This window comes from Dasypus novemcinctus, chromosome 11 (genome assembly GCF_030445035.2).
Source record: "Dasypus novemcinctus isolate mDasNov1 chromosome 11, mDasNov1.1.hap2, whole genome shotgun sequence".
Classification (NCBI taxonomy): domain Eukaryota; kingdom Metazoa; phylum Chordata; class Mammalia; order Cingulata; family Dasypodidae; genus Dasypus; species Dasypus novemcinctus.
In genome coordinates this window covers 27,009,088-27,027,433 of record NC_080683.1, presented here as the reverse complement: position 1 = coordinate 27,027,433, position 18,346 = coordinate 27,009,088, and the positions used below count along the sequence as shown (strand labels likewise).

Below are 18,346 nucleotides of genomic sequence, written 5' to 3'. Positions count from 1 at the left end.
CCACCCACTTACTGAGAGCTTCTGTTTTCTGTATCCCATTTAATCCTCACTATAAGCTCATAAGAAGCATTACTGTCCCATTTTAGGGATGGAGGACCTGAGGTACAGAGAGGTTACTAAGCAGCTTGTGTAAAGCCAAGTGGCAGGAGTGGGATTCAAACATATGTCCATATGATTCCAAGGCCATGCTATCCTCTCAGAAATGTTTTAACACTGAAATGTTGCTTTAAAAGGCATACTTGCTCTGATTATCCTGAGTATTTTTTCCCCTTTATTATTACTTCATGGTAGCATCACCTACTTATGGATGTATTTTAAAACATAATTTGTTTAAACCATTTAGCATTGTTTTGTTTTGATAATTGTTGAAGCTGGGCAGTAGGTATATGGGGTCCATTATAGAACTCCACTTTTCCATGTCTAAGATATTTTTCATAAGATGTTTTTTTGTTTTTCACCTTAAACTTGCTCTTTGGAAAGTTGGGTAAGTCAACACTAATTGTTGAAGTAAGATTTTCAGCTCTCCATGGATGACACCAAGCTGCAATATTCCTAATTGTCTCCTATTACAAAGCAGCTGCAGTGCACAGTCCCTCATTAGAAAGTGTTTGTGCAGCCTTACCACACACCATCCAGTGTGCCCAGAGCAGGGATGTCGGTCACTTTTACAAGGTTGGGACTGGCTGTTCAGAGTCACTTTCCCAGCCTCCACCCCATTCGGTAAGGCTGTCTTGGGTGTGGCCAATTTCACAAGAGATGGCATAAGGATTGCTCTAAAAGGTTGGTGTGAGCGATTCCTTCCATCTGTGCTTCCTTGCCTCGTGGCTATTTAACTACTAAGTGTTTAGAAAGAAAGACTGGGTTGGTCAGGACCAGTGAGAATGAACATCCAGGCAAATGTTTCTGGATTTCTTACCTGTCCCCCTTTTCATCCTTTTAGGGGTACTTCCCATGTTCAAAAGACAATAAGGAGTAAGAAAAACGTAGGTGAACATGTCATAAGAACCTCCCTTTTTGCCATTGCCTGTCACTTCCACAAGACAAAGAGTTGAGCCATACACTGTGGTGCTTCCTTTCCTAGAGCAGATGCAGACTGGGGGAACCTGACAAGGCTGCCTAATGCTCTCTAGCAATACCAGGTCAGAAACTGCTAGCACTAGGCTCACAGGAGGAAGGAATCCTGTCACATAATTCTAACTGTGAGAGAGAAAAAGGCTTGGTATGACCTCAAGTTGGGACTGCTGAGCTCGTGCTGTTTACATTGTAAAACCAAAGTTTGGTGTCAGCATCCTAGTTTTAAAGAGAATTACAGTGCCACAGAGTCTAAGACATTAAAATGAAAGTAAATTTTCCCTCTCAAGGAAGGAGGAATACAAATAAAAGCCTCAAAACTGAATACAACCAACCAGGTGAATGGGAAGTAAATAAGCTAAAGGAAGCAAATAATTAGATAAATAAAATTTCCTAAACACACACACAATTCTGTCCATCTCTTTTTCACCAAAGCTTATTTAATGGTGGGCTTTATATTAAAAGAAAACAAAACACTATGCAAGATCTGTTTGTTTTTTAATGTGGAGATAATTTTGCTGATAAACAATCAGCCCATGAGTCACTGCAATTATCTTTTAGGCTTAAAAAAGAAAAAGAAACAACAAAAAATAGAGTATGCCTTATCTTAAAATGGACAAAAGATCCATTAATGTTTGCCCACAGATTAAGGAACAAGGTATAAAAGTGACTAGCTGAAATCTCCTCATGCAGTTGCAACTCAATAGTTTTAAAAATTACCCACATATATACATACACAAAACTGAAAAATCAAAGTGAACCCAACAAGTAAATGTACAGAAGTAGAAAAAGGTATTGCACTGGGTTGGCTGAAAGTTGGTTTGTAAGCAACTTAGTTGGTCAGACAGCCACAGCCCAAAGTTATGAGCTAGTGTGGAAGGCAATTCTGGCTTGTGTCTGTGAGGAAGAAGGCTGAATGAAAGCAAGTCCCATGGAAGGCTAATCAAAACTGACCACAGTTTAGATATTTAATGGAAGGGAGCACATTGTCAAAGGACTCAGATAGGTGCTACCATGTGTACACAGAGATAATAATGATTAATTTCATAATGCTGTACGGCAATGCCCAGGATGAGTTTATTTCATGGAGGAAAAAAAACTGTGATTTTCCTAAACACCATGTAGTGACTGGCATTTTTCATTTCTCTTTTATCGTATAATACAAAACAGAAATCAACAGATATACACCAAAATATACTCCCAGACCCCCTTAAATTAGCAGACTTAAAATTAAATCTTAAAGCAGTATTTTGTTACATTTCAATTCAAATTCTATTTACAAATTAAATTGCACTTATAAAAATACCAACAGTTCCATTATGGTTGTAGGTTATTTTGCTTTATTATGGTTTTATATCTGGATATAAAACTTTTAAAGCTTTCTTCAATTAAAAATCACTTTCTTCAGCAGTACATAATTTATTTACCCACTGAATTTCTGAATCAGTTTCTCTTTTTGTGCTTTCCTGCTCTGTTTTACAAATGGCACATACCTTTGAAATGGGTGCAGTCTGACATTGTACTCATTATTATAAGACTTATTCATGAAAAATTAAAGTGTAAGAAATGAAATATTAATGTTCATTAATGAATGAATCCTTTGGTTCATTTTTCAAAAATAAAATCTACCGATATAATTTACATATCAGTGGTAATTCCTTTTTGATTCAAAACAAATCCACCAGGTAGATTACTTTTAATAATTAAAATCCAACACTGCGTTAAAAGTACCACATTCCTCTTCTCACCTCACTCACTGCTCAAGGATGCCACTGTTTATAACTGGTTTTACATGAAACAGGATACGGTAAGGCACAAATGGATGGTACGAATAAAAGCAAATACTTTAGGACTTCTTTTTCCTGCACAAATACCAAAATATGTACCGTTTTCAAGATAAAATAACAAAAAAGAAATACATATTTTTTGTTATGAAATACCTATACAAAATTTTAAAATTTACACCATCTGAGCTGCCAAAAAGTGTTTTAAAAAGTATCAATTTTTTTCATTTCCCTTACATAAAACTCTCTCTCATCAGTAGGTCCAAAAAACTTGGGTCGAAAATGCCCCAGCACTTTATAGAAGGGAAGAGGATAAAAATTCCCCTTCCTGCTCTCCCTACCCCAATATAAGACAAAAACAAAGGCCAGGTGTTTACAGTGGTATATTCTACTTATTACAAACAAACAAAAAAATCACGCCAGGAGATTACTGGTGCAATGACTGGTTGACCAACTAGAGTAAGGCACTTCCTTGGAGAGAGCGGCATCCCAATACATGGCACAGGGAGATGATCGCCAGGTTCTGATTAAGACAAAGGACTGCATGAGGCTCCTCTGAAGCGGACAGGAACATCTCCACAGCAGGGGAAGACACAGGAGGTAAAACATGGAGGAGACATCTATACAGAAGTGGTCACTCGGTCAATGGCATGATTGACCTCATTTTTGTTGGAATCCAGTCCTTTAGCAGCATTCATATCATTCCGTAAATTCTCTACTGTCTTTTTCATGTTCTTCAACTCCCCTGGGTGTGGAGTGGCTCGCCTTAGAAGTGTTCTCTAAAAACAAATAGTGGAGTGAGAGTTTTGGTTTTATTCCATTATTCTTTCAAACATTCAGCTTCAAGGTATTAGCATTCACATACAAATCTTACCTTCTTAGAGATTATGAGTTAAGGAGTTAAAGTGGGTGGAAAATCATTCTTTGGAGCTCTGTGCATTTATCAATTAATTGCTTAACAGTAGCTAATGGAAGACACAAGTGCTTCATATAACTTATCTAGCCAAGATAGGAGGATTACTTTTAGAATAAAAGAATATATATTTTTAAAATGAGATTAGGAGAAGATAAAAATAAAGTTTCATGAACAGTAAGAAAAGATTAAAGACTTTCAAAATTTAATTTTGGGGTGTGGAGGAAGAAAATGGTAAAGGGGCAAAAAATCCTAAATTAAAACCACTATAATGGTCTACTATAATCCAAAAGTGGTTCTGCCTTCTTCCAGCCCTTGAGGCATGGGAATTGAAGAAAAGAGAAGCAGGAGAGAAGGACTTCTTACTTTGTTGCTGTGTGTGCAATTTGTATGACCTACTGATTAAAGGTCATTTTCTTTGAATAAAGGCCACATTGTTAAAAGCAAAGTAACAGTGAACCTAATTTTAGAAAACATTTTAACATTTTAGATGCTCTTTGGCTCATAAAAAAAGTATTTTTATCTTTTAAATGGCCAAACTAGGTTAACAAAATCTAAAAAAAGCACTTCTAAAGCAATGAAGTAAGTAGGTAAATAATCACACTCTATAGGCACAAGGTAAGCATTAAAGAGTCATTTATGTTGAAGTTATTTGGTCATCCCGTAATCCCATTTTTGCACTGTACTACTGCAAATGGCTAAAATCCCATTTGGTGACAGCAGTAACACAAACTAAAGGCAACAATTTAAAAAGTGCAAGTACTCCCTCTAAGCTCTGCTTATGAAAATCTCAAGTACTGTAAGAAATTTAAGAGTCAAAGTCAAACTGGGAAGATCTCAAGAGTGGTCACCCAGTCATAGTGACGGATGGCTGAGAGACGTTTTCAAGCATAGGTCAAAGTAAGGGTGAGAGATACTTTCAAATCTCCTGATTCCTGAATGAATGCTCAAAAGGCAACCCAACCAGAGGATCTCAAGCACTCAACATGAAGGCAACAGTAACCCGGTGGATGAAGACGTCTGGTAAAAGAGAAGGTGAGCAAAGTCGCAGGTTATAAAATGTGACTGGAGTCAGCATGGATTCATAAATGCGGGTGAGGTGGGGATGGCAGGAGACTTAATTCATAGGAAACAGCAAAAAAGGAAACATTCCCAATCATTTTTAGGAAAATAGTGGTGGGGGGAAGGAAGACAAGCATCACAAAAAGGAAAAGAGGCACCATATGTTATGTAAACCAAAGAAACCCCCCAAAGCCCCATTTGTCTTATTGCCATCTGTGAATCCGTGCCTACTTTTACCATCTAAAAAACTTCTTAAATGATGGAGGCAAACAGTGAATATACTATTTTAAATAAAAGAAATCCTAAAAAAAAAAAGAGAAAGAAAAAGAAAAGAATGCCTTATTAAGTACCATTCTCAATATTTGGAAAGCTTTTAAACCAAGAATCTCCATTTCCATACCATTTCATAGTCTTCATCTTTTTCATCTTCCAGAAACCGGATTGCACTGACTCTATGTACTGCATGCTCATTCCAGGCTTCATCGGAGACATCATTTACCAAGCTCTCCAGCGCACCACAACGAGGCAGGTTCTCTGTTGTGACAAAGAGCACATCAACACGGAACTCTGGTTCATGGCACTGGCAACTGCTATGTACTACTTTGGTGGCTGACTAGGCAGAATCCTCAGGAGAACCAGGGACAGAATACCAGAATTAAGGACAGCAAACCACTGTCTCAACTGCCAAGTGTTGGCTTTTAAAAACAAAAAAAAAATTTAAAACAGCAAGGCCTTGGGACAAGGTTCCCAATCTTTTCAATGATGCATAATTCTATTCAAGGTCATATAAAATATCTGCTAAATTAATATGCTTAATATTTCATCACAGAATGTCTCACAGAATCCTATCTCATAATCCTCTTTTATACATTAACTTCAAAAACATACTCATGACAGCACTTTTTTTTTTCTCCCCCACCCCTACCATTCCTCCCGTTGTCTGCTCTCCTTGTCCATTCTCTCTGTGTTCTGTATCTGCTTGTATTCTCGTTAGGCAGCTCCAGGAACAGATCCTGGGACCTTCCAGCGTGGGAGAGAGGCAATTACTCTCACGCCACCTCAATTCCCTATTCTGCTATGTTTTCTTATTTTCTCTCCTCTGGGTCTCTCGTTGTGTCATCGGGCTGTGCCAGCTCTCAGCATTGGCTGGCACTCCTGGGCAGGGCGGCTTTCCCGCGCTGGGAGGCATTCCCACACAGAGGGGCACTCCTGCATGGGACGGCATTCCAGCGGGGGCCAGTACTCTGCGTGGGCCTGGTCAGCACATGGGCCAGCTTGCACTCACCAGGAGGCCCTGGGCATCGAACCCTGGACCTCCTATATGGTAGTCGGGAGCCCAATTGGTTGGGCCACATCCGTTTCCCAGTACTTTCTTTAGTAGAACATTCTACCACATTTTTCTCATAGGGAAAGTCTAACAAAGCTGGGAATGGCAAATTGGCTTTGCAGCCCTCCTGGCTTAAGGGCTTCCATTCTCCCATGGCATTCCAGTTCTCTTCTCTCAAACCAGGCTCTTGGCAAAGGATTTATAATAGCATTTTGATGTTATTAGCGTGAATCTTTTTTACAACCATGTATAATTTACAGAGATACAATGACTCAAGACAATTCACTGGCTTAAGAACAGTACACCAGTAGTGTTTACTCCTCCTCCAAACTATCAGTATGGATTTTAAGTGACTCTGTTACCATTTTTAGGAGTATTTATATTTTCAGCCTTAGCTGTAATTCAAAACTGAAAAGGCATTTGATGCATTTTAGATACGGTAAACAACCGTAAGCAGTACCTTTCCTGCAAGGATGTGGCAGGCCAACCTTCCCAGAGGACTCCCCAGTGACCTCACCTGGGCAGGCTCCAGGGGCACATTAGGGAAAATACAAACCCATCCCACGTGGGAGCAAGAGGCTTCATGGGCAGACATTCCCATGGCCACATAAAACACACTCACCTTGGCAACTCGGTTCAGAAGGCAGCTGAGGAAGTAAGACACAGGTTAAAATCTTCTCTCCTGTGACATGGTCTGTGTCTGTCTGGAAAGTGAGCAACGGCTGGGACTGGTTGTCAGACAGCCACAAAGCCTTCAACTTCAAGGCAGTCAGGGACAACGGCAGATGCAACAACCTAATTTAAAACAAAAGGAGACATCATGCGCTCCTACTTAATTAAATCAATTCCTGTCAATAAAACAGAAAAAAAAGTAAAAGCAGCTTCCGGGATTGGGTTCAAAATGCACAAAGCCATATAATTTTAACTAAGACGCTTGGTTTACACTTCGCAAGTAGATTCTTCGGGAGATCACTGTGCTTCCCTTTTCTGCTGTCACTGCTCACATTAGGATGTCCAGGACATAGGGCAGAAAATGAGGACATATTCAGCTAATTACAGGACACATTATTAGGTCTTGTATCAGGAAGTTTCAATTTAAGGAGAAAAAAATACCAGCCTAATTGTGGAAGAACCCAGAAGCAGAAGTTCTTACTGTTTCAGTGGCGACAGGCTCATCGACAGGGTAGGTGTAAGGCCCTGTGATTGCCTGTTCTCAGGAGCACCTGGAAAGTAGGGATGAGACAGAGATGCCTGGGAGCTGAAGAGTTAAATAAAGACTGCAGTTAGAGACTTAAAATGTTCCTGACTGTGGGCTCCATGTTTCCTCTAAGGAGATTATTTAAGGTGTTCCGTTTCCCATTTCTTTCCGTTTCTGGAAGCTCCCACTTATCAGACTCCTACGTGATAATTAATATCCACATCAGATTGTTTTCAGTTTCAAATGAGACGGCATATACGATAAAGTACTTTAAAAACTGTGATGTGGCACCTAAAGATTAGTTTTATGCTTCCCTAGAGATTTGATTGGCTGCAAGTAGTTAACTCTATTAAACGAGGGGACAAAAGACTACCTGCCAGAAATCCTTTGTACTTGATAGCTGCTAAAAATTACTTTCGTGCAGCGGTTCTCAAGCAGGGGCCATTTTGCTCCCAAGGGACATTTGGCAATGCTGGAGATGTTTTTGTTTATCACAATTGGTGTGCAGCGGGGTGGGGTGGTGGTGAGGAGAGGCTGCTGGCTGCCCACCACCCTGCAATGCACAGGGCAGCCAACACAACGAAGAACGCCAATAGTGCTGTGGGGGACGGAGTTGATCTAGTGAAAAACAATCTTTCACGCTAATCTACTAATTTACTTTGAAAACCACCAAACCTCTGTGGATCCCAGGAACTTAAGATTTTAAGGAATTTAAGGTTACATTTGATTAAGAATTTTCACTCTAAGGGTGGTTCCATGTTATTAAGTTATTGATCAATCTTAGAAGTGACTTCATATATAGTAGTAATCTCATCACCTTCGGTTATCTACAAAATGAGACATTTTCTTATAAGAAATCTCTGGTCCATTAATTCTATAAGAAATGATATGAAGGCACATATTCCAGGGGTTCACTCTTTCATGAAATTACATACCTATCTCCAGTCAATACATCTGGGAAATCTTATACATCTTACCAAAAGATTAATACTTCAGACATACATAACCAATCTGAATTGACAGAACTTCTGGGAAATAAACTAGAATTTGATGTAGAGATTATTAAAAGGAGTTCTACTCCAATATTACAAAACTGATATGAGTAAAATGTAGCATAAATTGTTTAAGTTACTTTGGTAAGTGAAGTAAATCTTCAAAGAGCATCGAGAGAAGGGGTATTAACACATGCATTAACAAGCTTTGTGTGAAAATATTTTGTTTTACAAAAGACTTCCACCATACGAATTAGAAATGAGAACATATCTTAACCATTAGTCTAGGAAAGGGGGGTTCTATCCCACACACATCAGGTGCATATTGAGGCAGCCCAGTGGAAGGGAACTCACAGGGAAGGCTGTTCTAAGGTCACCCATGAGACCTGTGTGCATTTAAGGACCCTTGAAAGGACTATGTGTTGTACAATACATTATTTCATGAATGAACACCACATTAGGCAACAGGTTTGTATTAATATGTTTCAATCCGAGTATCTACTCCTCATGAGGAGGATGCCCAAGGGAAACTTGAGGTGACAGCAGATTCACAACTCCACCACCCTTACTTTAAAAAGATATGTATTTGCTGGGCACTGTGATGGGGTTTTTTCTTTTTCTTTTCTTTTTTTAAAGGGTATCCATAAAACATGAGGAAAGCTTAAAGTAAATGACTTTCATTTTATTGAACAAAGAATAATTTCCTTTGAAAACTTTTCCTGTTCCTTTAAAAATAAATACTGGAATAAAGCTAACATTCGTCAGAAGGTTTAAAGTTTCAAGGTCCTGGTTGAGGCAGTATCAATCATGAAAGCATAAAGAAAAAATATCAAGGATTGAAAATGGGCAAGCAACAGGTACTCATACATGGTCATGGTAACTTGCTCAGACTAATGACTGACTTCCCAGATGAATGCAAAAGCAATGATTTAAATAAAAAGCTAAAAAAAAAAGAGCATCACATAAATAACAGCATGTAAAAGCATATGGCAAAACATATGGTAAAGGCTAAATAAATTACTGGACTACACACCGACAGATCTTAAAATCATATTCAACTAAGGCACATAAGGTGAATGAGTAGTTTAACATCAGTTTAACAACTTATGTAAACGTGAGTTTTCCTACAAAGAAAAAAGGGCACACTTGAACACTGCTGCTATCAACCAAGTATACATTATACACGAGTTTGTCCTCAAATGTCTTGTGGACAGAAGTGATCCCAGTGGCAGCAAAGGGGGGAAAAAAAAGCCCCTGGTCCCTGTAGAGTCTGCACACAGAAATTCTGCAAGCTCTTACTGACTCATTGTGGGTTGGGGAAAAAAAAAAAGAAAAAAGACACACGTTTCTCTGTTTCTCTTGAGACATCCCACCTCAAGAAGAAAATAGATTTAAAAATATTCCTACTTTCCAGAGGAGTTAATTCATTTCTTGGTTCATTCTGGTACCTTCTGTACATTTCATAATAAACAGAATAAACACAAGAAACCACATTTGTATACTTCTCTGTATTAGATTTAGGACCACATCCCCCCAGAAATAAAAAGCCAATGGTCACTATTTACACCAGCGGTACAAGGACTAAAGCAAACGATTAAACAAACTGTGACTCTCTACTCTCACATCTCCAGATATATTCACCGCCAGCTCAGCCTGAAGTGACCTGACTGCTTCCACTGCTGAACTACTGTAGCAACTGCTGAGCTAAGTTTACTTAGAAACTAAACGTGGTCTACTGAATAATAGAATATATTAACCTCTGATTACTGTGATGTAACCTATGATTAACGCCTTACAATTTAACTTTTCACCTGTAACTCTTAGTATAATTTTTAGTTTTAAGCAAAGTTTTAAAAAAATATTTAAAGATACAGATGAATGGATAGAGAACATGATCAATGAGGAAAACTTAAATACCAAAATACCTACAGTAAAATCCCCCAGACACTCAAGTCTCCACCCCTCCTACTTTTAATCTATTGGTGGACCACAGAGATAAGTTTTTTAAAAGTACAAAATGAGAGCACTACATATGGTTCAACAACTTGCTCTCACTCAGTGTCATGGAACTCCTTCCACATCATTAGAGTGAGAAATATTCATTCTTTGGCTTGGCTACTCACTACGCCATAATAAGGCTATACGGCTATGGTTTGCCTTTTAATATTTTTCTTTTAATTTACTGGATTAGTTAATAGATATACACAATAAAAAATTTAAAAGTACAAAACATTCCCCTATTTAAAATCACTGTTTCTAGTATTTGGTGCTATTAATATTACAATGAAGATGCTCATATGCCAGATTTTGTGTATCTGATGGGTATTCCTATGGGATGGTGTCCAAAGGTTAAGGAATTCTGTGTTTTCTCTGCTTACAGATAACTTATGACACAAGAAATCTTCTTTTTTACTGTCATAGAGGGTTTAATACTTAGTTTCCAAGTGGCACTTTAATAGTCATCCTGACTATAAGTTATCCTGTCAAACTTGTAAAAGAAAGCTAATAGAAACTCATATGTAGTCTCCCTGCTGCTATTTGCTCTTTTTATATGCTTGAGAAGAGGCAGAAGTTTCTGTGATATTTAGTATAACCTACCATGATATTACATTTCTGTAAGCTAAAAGATGCCATGGTAGCTTTTCTTTTTTATTAATGTCTATAAAATCTCTACTGACACTTTAAATAAGTAGCAATTAAATATTTTGATAGGCTGAAAATTTGGTTATGAATCTATACATACAAGAACATAATGACACACTTAACTGACTCAGATGACAGCTATGTAACTAGGATAAAAATTTTTTTCTTTATTAGAAATGTTCTGGGCTTATAGGACAATGATGCATAAAATACTGGATTCCCATATACCACCCACCACTAATACCTTGCATTGGTGTGGAACATTTGTTAGAATTGATGATAGTACATTTTTATAATTGTACTATTAAATTAAAGCCCATGGTTTAATTTAGGGCTCACTGTGCAGTGTAAATCCATGGATTTTACTTTTTTATTTTGTTACTATATATGCAACCTAACATTTCCCCTTTTAATCATATTCATATATATTATATTATTTCAGTGCTGTTAACTGCGTTCATAATGTTATGCTTCATAGAATGAATTAGGCAGTGCTCCCTCCTCTTCAACTTTTTGGAAGCATTAAATTGGAGTTGAGTCTTCTTGAAATGTTTGGTACAATTTCCCTATGAAGCCGCTTGGTCCTGGGCTTTTTTATTTTATTTTTATTTTAGAAGATACCAGGATTGAAACTGGGACCTCATACATGGAAGGCAGGTGCTCGGCCATTGAGCTACATCTGTTCCCCCAAGGATTATGGGTTTTTGTTGTTGTTCTTAGGAGGTACCTAGGGTTGAAACTGGAAGCTTGTATATGGGAAGCAAGCGCTCAAACCACTGAGCTACACCTGCTCACACTGGGCTTTTCTTTGTTGGGAGGTTTTAAATTTTTATTTATTTGTTTATTTATTTATTTACACACCCCCCTCATGGTTTGCACTTGGTGTGCCTGTTTGTTGGGTGCTTGTCTTCTTTTTGGAGGCAACTGAACTGAACCTAGGACCTCCCATGTGGAAGGGAGGCTCCTAATCACTTGAGCCACCTCTGCTCCCTCTTTGTTGGGTCACTCATTGTGTTTTCCTCCTTGTGCCTCCATTGCTTCATCTTATTGCATCAGCTCACCACACCAGCCCATCACTTGAGGTGTCCCAGAGGTGTCTTAGGCTACTTTCATTTTTAATAATTCTTTTCTCTTTCTGCTCCTCAGCCTGACTCATTTCAAGTGTCTTGTCTTCAAGTTCACAGATTCTTTCTGCCAACCCCAATCTACTGTTCAAACCCTCCTGGGCATTTTTCATTTCAGTTATTGTGGTCTTCAACTCCAGTTTGAAGTTGTTTGGTTCCTTTTAAAAATTTCTATCTCCATACTTGGACTGTCATATTGCTTGTTGATTGTTGTCCTGATATACTTTATACTGTATTTTCCTTCATCCCCTTGACCATTTTTAAGATCATTTTTTAAAGGCTTTGTTTGATATGTCCATATTCCCTTCGTCTTCATGGGTGTTTCCTGGAGTTCTAATCCCCTTCCTTTGGATAGGCCATCATTTCTTGTTTCTTCATTTCACACTCTTGTTGCACACTGTACATTTTAGCACTTTAAAATGTTAACTCTGGGATTTCTTCCCTGAGAGATTGTTTCTTGATTTCATAACCAGCTGGTAATATGACAGTGTTTCTTGAGCACAGTCTTCCTATCAGGAAGTTCTGCCCAAGGTAAATTCAGTATACAGGGTTTCCCCCGTCTTTCTGGTCATCCGTCTTTCCTGGTCTTTTGCTTGTTAGTTGTTTGGGAGTTCCTCTGTCTATAGGATTTGGGTTGTCCCCTCTCCTGGGTGTCTGAAGCCAGCAGGCCTTTGTCACAGATTGTCTGCCTCTGTAGTTTCTTATACTCCTTTTGCTGTGTCTACCTGTTCTTTCCTGGAGGACAAATCCTGGAAGGAGGGTGTCTTACTTTGCCACAGGGCTGCTGATGTAAAGTACCAGAATATGGGTTGGATTTATAGTGGGGATTTTATTTAGGGAAAAGTTTACAGTTCCATAAAATGTCCAAATTAAGGCATCAGCAAAGATGCTTTCTCACCAAAGTCAGCTACTGGTGATCCTAGGGTCCTGCTGCATGGTGAAGACAGCCACTGATCTCTGCCAGGGCCCTACCTTCCCTTCCAGAATCTATCAGCAACTGGAACTTAGCCTTGGGCAACCAGGTACAGGGCTTGTCTCTTACCGAGCCTTCTCTCCCATCTCAGATACTCCGCCTTCTTCCTGACTTCAGTTGTGAATTAAAAGGCATATGGCTAATCTCTTTAGCTTTGAGCTGCTCCATGGGCCCCACCTCTTGGGCTCAGCCTCTTGGGGGTTTCCTGCTTAACCTTTGGCTGCTAGCCATCCTCGAGTCCTCTTTGATCCTGATAGCAGGATCAAAAATGGGACCTTCCTTCCTCTGTGTGTCTCTTCCTCTGTGTCTATGTTCATATAAAGCCCAGCAATAGGGCAGAAACCCAACCTGTGTCATGCCTCACTGACATCTTCCAATCAATAGGGCCCCACAGGAAGCAGATGCAGCTCTGGCAGGTGAGCATCTACTTCCCACCTGGGAGGTCCCGGGTTCTGTCCCTGGTGCCTCCTAAAAACAAAAACAAACAAGCACACAAACAAAAACACCAACTCAGGGGATCTGACATGGCTCAGTGGTTGAGCACCAGCTTCCCACGTATGAAGTCCTGGTTTCAATCCACAGCCTCGGTATCTTGGGGAAAAAAAAAAAGGGCCCCACACCCACAGGAACGGACTAATACCAAAACATCATCTTTTTCTTTTTGTGATTTCTAAAAGAACTTCAAACTGTCACAGAGTGGTACGCCAGAAAGGACTTTACAGAGTCAGTCCTACCCAGCCAAACAGCCAGGGACCCATGGGAGGGGATCAGGAAGGTGCTAAGAGCTTCTCCAATGGCTCTCCAAAACTGAGCTTTCCTGGCCTGTCCAGCAAATGCAGCCCTTCAACTAACTGCCCCCACAGACCTGAGGAAATGCAGCGTCCTCCCTTAAATCGCCACCACTGCTGCCCCTTTCAGAGAACATTTGAAACTATGGCGGCTGCTGCCTCTGCCTGGGCGTGCTGGGATCAGGCATCGGCCGTGCCTACATCTGGCCTTGGGGAAGAGGAGTTTTATGTGCCTTTCTGTCACCAGTGGGCTAGAGTGGGGGATGGGCCCCAGAAACTGCCCTGTGGCGAGAGCCACTTACTGCCCTTCCCGTAATTTATCAGCGCCTTCCTCCCACCCTAGCTGGGTGCTGTACATGTTCTTCCACCCTCCTGAGTTTCAAAACCGTTGTTTCAGACAGACCTGCCTGTTTAATGTTTGTTCTGGTGGAAGGACTGATCCTGGAGTTCCCTACTCTGCCATCTTCCCACAATCCAACCAATTTCAATTGGGTTTTCTCCACCCCAGTCCAAATATAATAATAATTTAACTTTCTCCTCTTCTGAGAACTGGAGAATGGGGCCTTACTCATGTAAAACAACAGGCTTTAGATACCAGAGCCGTCTTTTCTGCTCAAGAATTAGTGATGCAAATTCATGCTCCGAGTGTGGCAGGAACTAGGGGGCTTTGTAGTCACTGAGTTTCCACTGCTATAGGTCAGGAAAGAATTGTCTTTCTCAAACGATAAGTCTCATGCTATCCTTAGACCAGCAGAAATTCAACATTCAACTGAAATTAATTTTGAGTTTCCAGCAACCAGTTAGTGGTCCTGGGAATCTATCAAGATGTCCTCAAAGTATTAACTTTAAAAGGTGAGCATTCTCTGAGGCCATAACTCAATTTTGGGCTCTAGCTGAGAAATGCTGTTTGTTTAGCCTTGCTGTCTATAATCCATTAGCAAGAATGAAAAACGGTGGCTTGTGTCTGACCTAAAGTGACCAGCAAATCAGCACCAAGGAGATGGTTCCCAAAACATTCTTCGGATTGCTGGTTTTCACCTTTTAAGTCATTGATCATCTTCATATCAAATCACATTACATCCAAAAGCAATTTTTCAATTTCTTTTGGCAATGAAGTCAGTGGTATAAGATACTTCATGGTGGCCTGCTATTCATTCTTTAAACATTATTTGCGTTTTCATCCAGTTTATAAATATTTACCAGGCATCTGTTATGTACTAGGCACCACATACAAGACAAGTGACACGACAACACACGAGCCATGATATCTAATTTTTGGTTTAGGAGTGATGCATACATGTAAATAGGTAATTATCACATGATGCTGTGAGTACTATGGTAAGGGAAATTCACCAAGTGCAGATTCAGAGGGAAGTCTTCCTGAAGAAAAAGCAAGAGATGAAGAAGAGAGATGAGGGAGAGAGAGGAAGGTTCCAGGTAGAGAGAAGAGGTGTGCAGGTTTAGCAGGGAGAGTGCATATGACATTTGGAGTGCTAAAATTAGTCAGAATGGCTGAAACAAATCTACATTCTATACAGAGGGGTGAGAAATAATATTACAGAAACCAGTAAGCAGCTAAACATTACCTCTGACCTCAGAACTTGAGAAATGGACCTTGGGGATTCCCATCTGGTGGCTTATGGCTTATGAATCACTGAAGAGCCTAACAATGGCTGTGGATCCTCCTGCCAGAGAACTGCCCCCAAATACAATTTTGCTTATCACTTCAGGGGATTCAGAGTTTCCAGCAGAGCCTAGCAACACCCTTGGTTAAAATCTAGTTCAAACTCAATCAAGCCTATTTTGCAGATGAGGAAACTGCAGTCCAGGTTAATTTACAAACATTAGCTACAAAGGCTAAGGTAAAACCTAAGTCTCCCAAATCTCAGGCCAGTGCTTTTTCCCTTACAACATGGTATTATTAGGAGAAGAACCTCTTCAGCAGTATCCACTTAGAATTTACCCCATCTTCAGGTTGTCCCTGGGTTCTCTATTCCATCAGGCTCAATCACCCCACCTCACATATTGAGAACTCCCTGTGGCCTGGGTCATTTGACTCATCAGTAACAGATTCTATAAGATGGAGCAAAGCAAGGGAGAAGACTGGGGCATGTGCACATTTGTTTCCTACACTCAAGCGAAGCAAACCAGAAGATAATCACCTGTTTCCTGCCACATCCAGGACGTGAAGTTCTGTCGCCTGTGACACCTCGTCAGGTATCCGAGTTAATCTATTGTCACGCACACAGAACACAGTGAGGCTGCTGCATCCGCCAATCTACAATGGGAAAGAAAATGCATCTTGTATTCCAGGTTTGTTGAGAAGGGTGGAGTGGGACTGGAGTATCTTCTTTACCAAAATGCCATGAAACACAAAAAGAATGTGTCAATATACCACAAAATTTTAAGTCTTACCCATGACCAAGCATGATTAACTGGAAATTACACAGAACACTAAGTAGTCCAATAAGTTCATTTTAAAAATTCTGTGAAATATTATTGGACATACATGTCCTAAACTGAATCAAGAAAGTAAAAGTACAGTTCAAAAATTCATTCTGAAAAGGAAGTCCTTTTCTGCTGCTGATATATCTAGAACAATTGCATTTTTAAAATTTAACATTAACCCAACTACAATAGTTTGGACAAAGACTAATTGGTAACAAGGGAGTTTAACAACTTTGGACAAAAGAGGATACTGATGCACACATACCCATATACCCTTGTGAAGAAGACCTGTTCATTGCATTAAGTTTAGTGTTCCAGTTTACTTAAGTTAAAAAAAAAGGGGGGGGGGGGAGGAGGGCGGATCTGGTGGATGATACTGTGCATTAATTTCCCCCATACATCTTTAAGAGTTTTCGGTAATCCACAACTTAATTTGGTAAACTCTCCTTGACAAATGCATAAAACAACATCGTAGCAAAAAGTCAGTTTGGTAAATACATACATTAATCTCCTCAGCTATGAGCTGCTGGTAAAAGCATATAAATCAGTATGTGCATATCCATAGCAAATTTAATTATTTTGTTTTTTAAGTAAGCAATTAAAAGACAACTAAGCTTTGTATGAGATTAGTCTTCAGAAAAAAACGTAAACACAAAAGAGTTTAATGATTCTCCTGAATGAATTGGCTGTGGCTCTCACAGGCAGGAGAGCTGAACCAAAAGGGTGGAAACCTAACTCAATCCCAGACACAACATTCCACAAAACTCCATAAAGTACTACATTCACTATCCTGACTAACAGTGATTGCTAGAAAAAGCTCATGAAGGAACCTATTGATGTCTCTCTGACACATGGAAAAATACTCCAGAGCTTCCCACTTGAGGAAGGGCAAGAGACTTGAATCTTCAACGATATCTAAATATAACTTCTGCCCTTTTCTATTTAGATATGTACAACATATGTATATAACACCCTAAAAAGCAGAATGCATACTTATGAAATTGCTACAAAATTTATCTTCAAGAGTCAATACAAAGATTTCGAAATACCATATTTAATCAAAGTATTTAGCCATGGTGGATATAAAAGAAAAATAAACATTAAAAAAATTGAACTGACAGTTGTGTCTTCTCACCTGAAAGCACTACCATATGCAGAAAGACTTTTATATTGTCACCTTATTCCCCAGTATTCACATATTTAATTTCCCATCCTAACAAAACTGGTGTATTCACTCTCCTCTAAATATATCTTGTATTCTTGATACTATTGCTTCTTATAGAAATGCCTTTCTTGTTACTACTGTTTTAATCTCACCAACCCCAAATTAAATGTCCTCTGTAACTCCATAAACTTTTCCCGGAACCTTCTGGTTCACACTGATACCTTCTTCTCTGCATTGCTTTCCTAATTACAGTCTATACTAACCCTCTGACAGCATGAACCTCCTCTAAAAGGTTACATTCCTTTGACTAAGCTCTGTTAAATTTGCACATGCCCACATGTACACCAGTTTTTGGCAAGTGTAGTCCTCATCCCCCTAGACACCTATCAACTCACCGACCTTTCTCACTCCATATGCCTACACACTTAGATTTATTTACTTATTACGTAGTAAAAGGCTGCTACTTAAAAAGTTATCATTTGTTTCTCTGTATAGCACCAGAAACTGCAAAATGCTTCTCTGTTCTGGTAAGAATCACCAGAGTAACCTCTCTGATAGGACCCCCACTACCCTACAGGGAGGTCTAGCAGGATGGGAGGTGGAGCCTGGCATTTCTTCCCTCCCGTGAGGACAGGGTTCGTCCATTTTACTCAGGTGCCCAGGAGCATCATGGGAGTAAAGAATCAAAATCATGATCCTTTTGGGGATTGATTTCATCAGATTCTCTCTAATACATTTAGATGATCTGAACAACGGTCTATTTCATGGGACACGAAATTAAAGCCCCCAAATGGCACTCACCTCACGGGAAGGGGACTCTGCCCTGGGGTCTGGATTCAGCGCTGAGCCCGTGAGCCA

At 39.7% G+C, this 18,346-nt stretch overlaps 1 protein-coding gene across 1 annotated transcript in view; it reads right to left on the bottom strand.

Moving 5' to 3' along the window:
• Positions 1-2,121: 2,121 nt before the first annotated feature.
• Positions 2,122-18,346, bottom strand: part of LRRC1 (leucine rich repeat containing 1) — a 162,106-nt gene continuing 145,881 nt past the window's right edge. Inside the window, exons 11-14 of the mRNA XM_058306893.1 lie at positions 16,038-16,153; positions 6,780-6,952; positions 5,231-5,364; positions 2,122-3,634 (exon numbers count right to left, since the gene is read on the bottom strand). Coding sequence (XP_058162876.1) covers positions 3,476-3,634; positions 5,231-5,364; positions 6,780-6,952; positions 16,038-16,153 — 582 coding nt within the window. The 3' untranslated portion in view covers positions 2,122-3,475. The remainder of the gene's footprint in view (positions 3,635-5,230; positions 5,365-6,779; positions 6,953-16,037; positions 16,154-18,346) is intronic.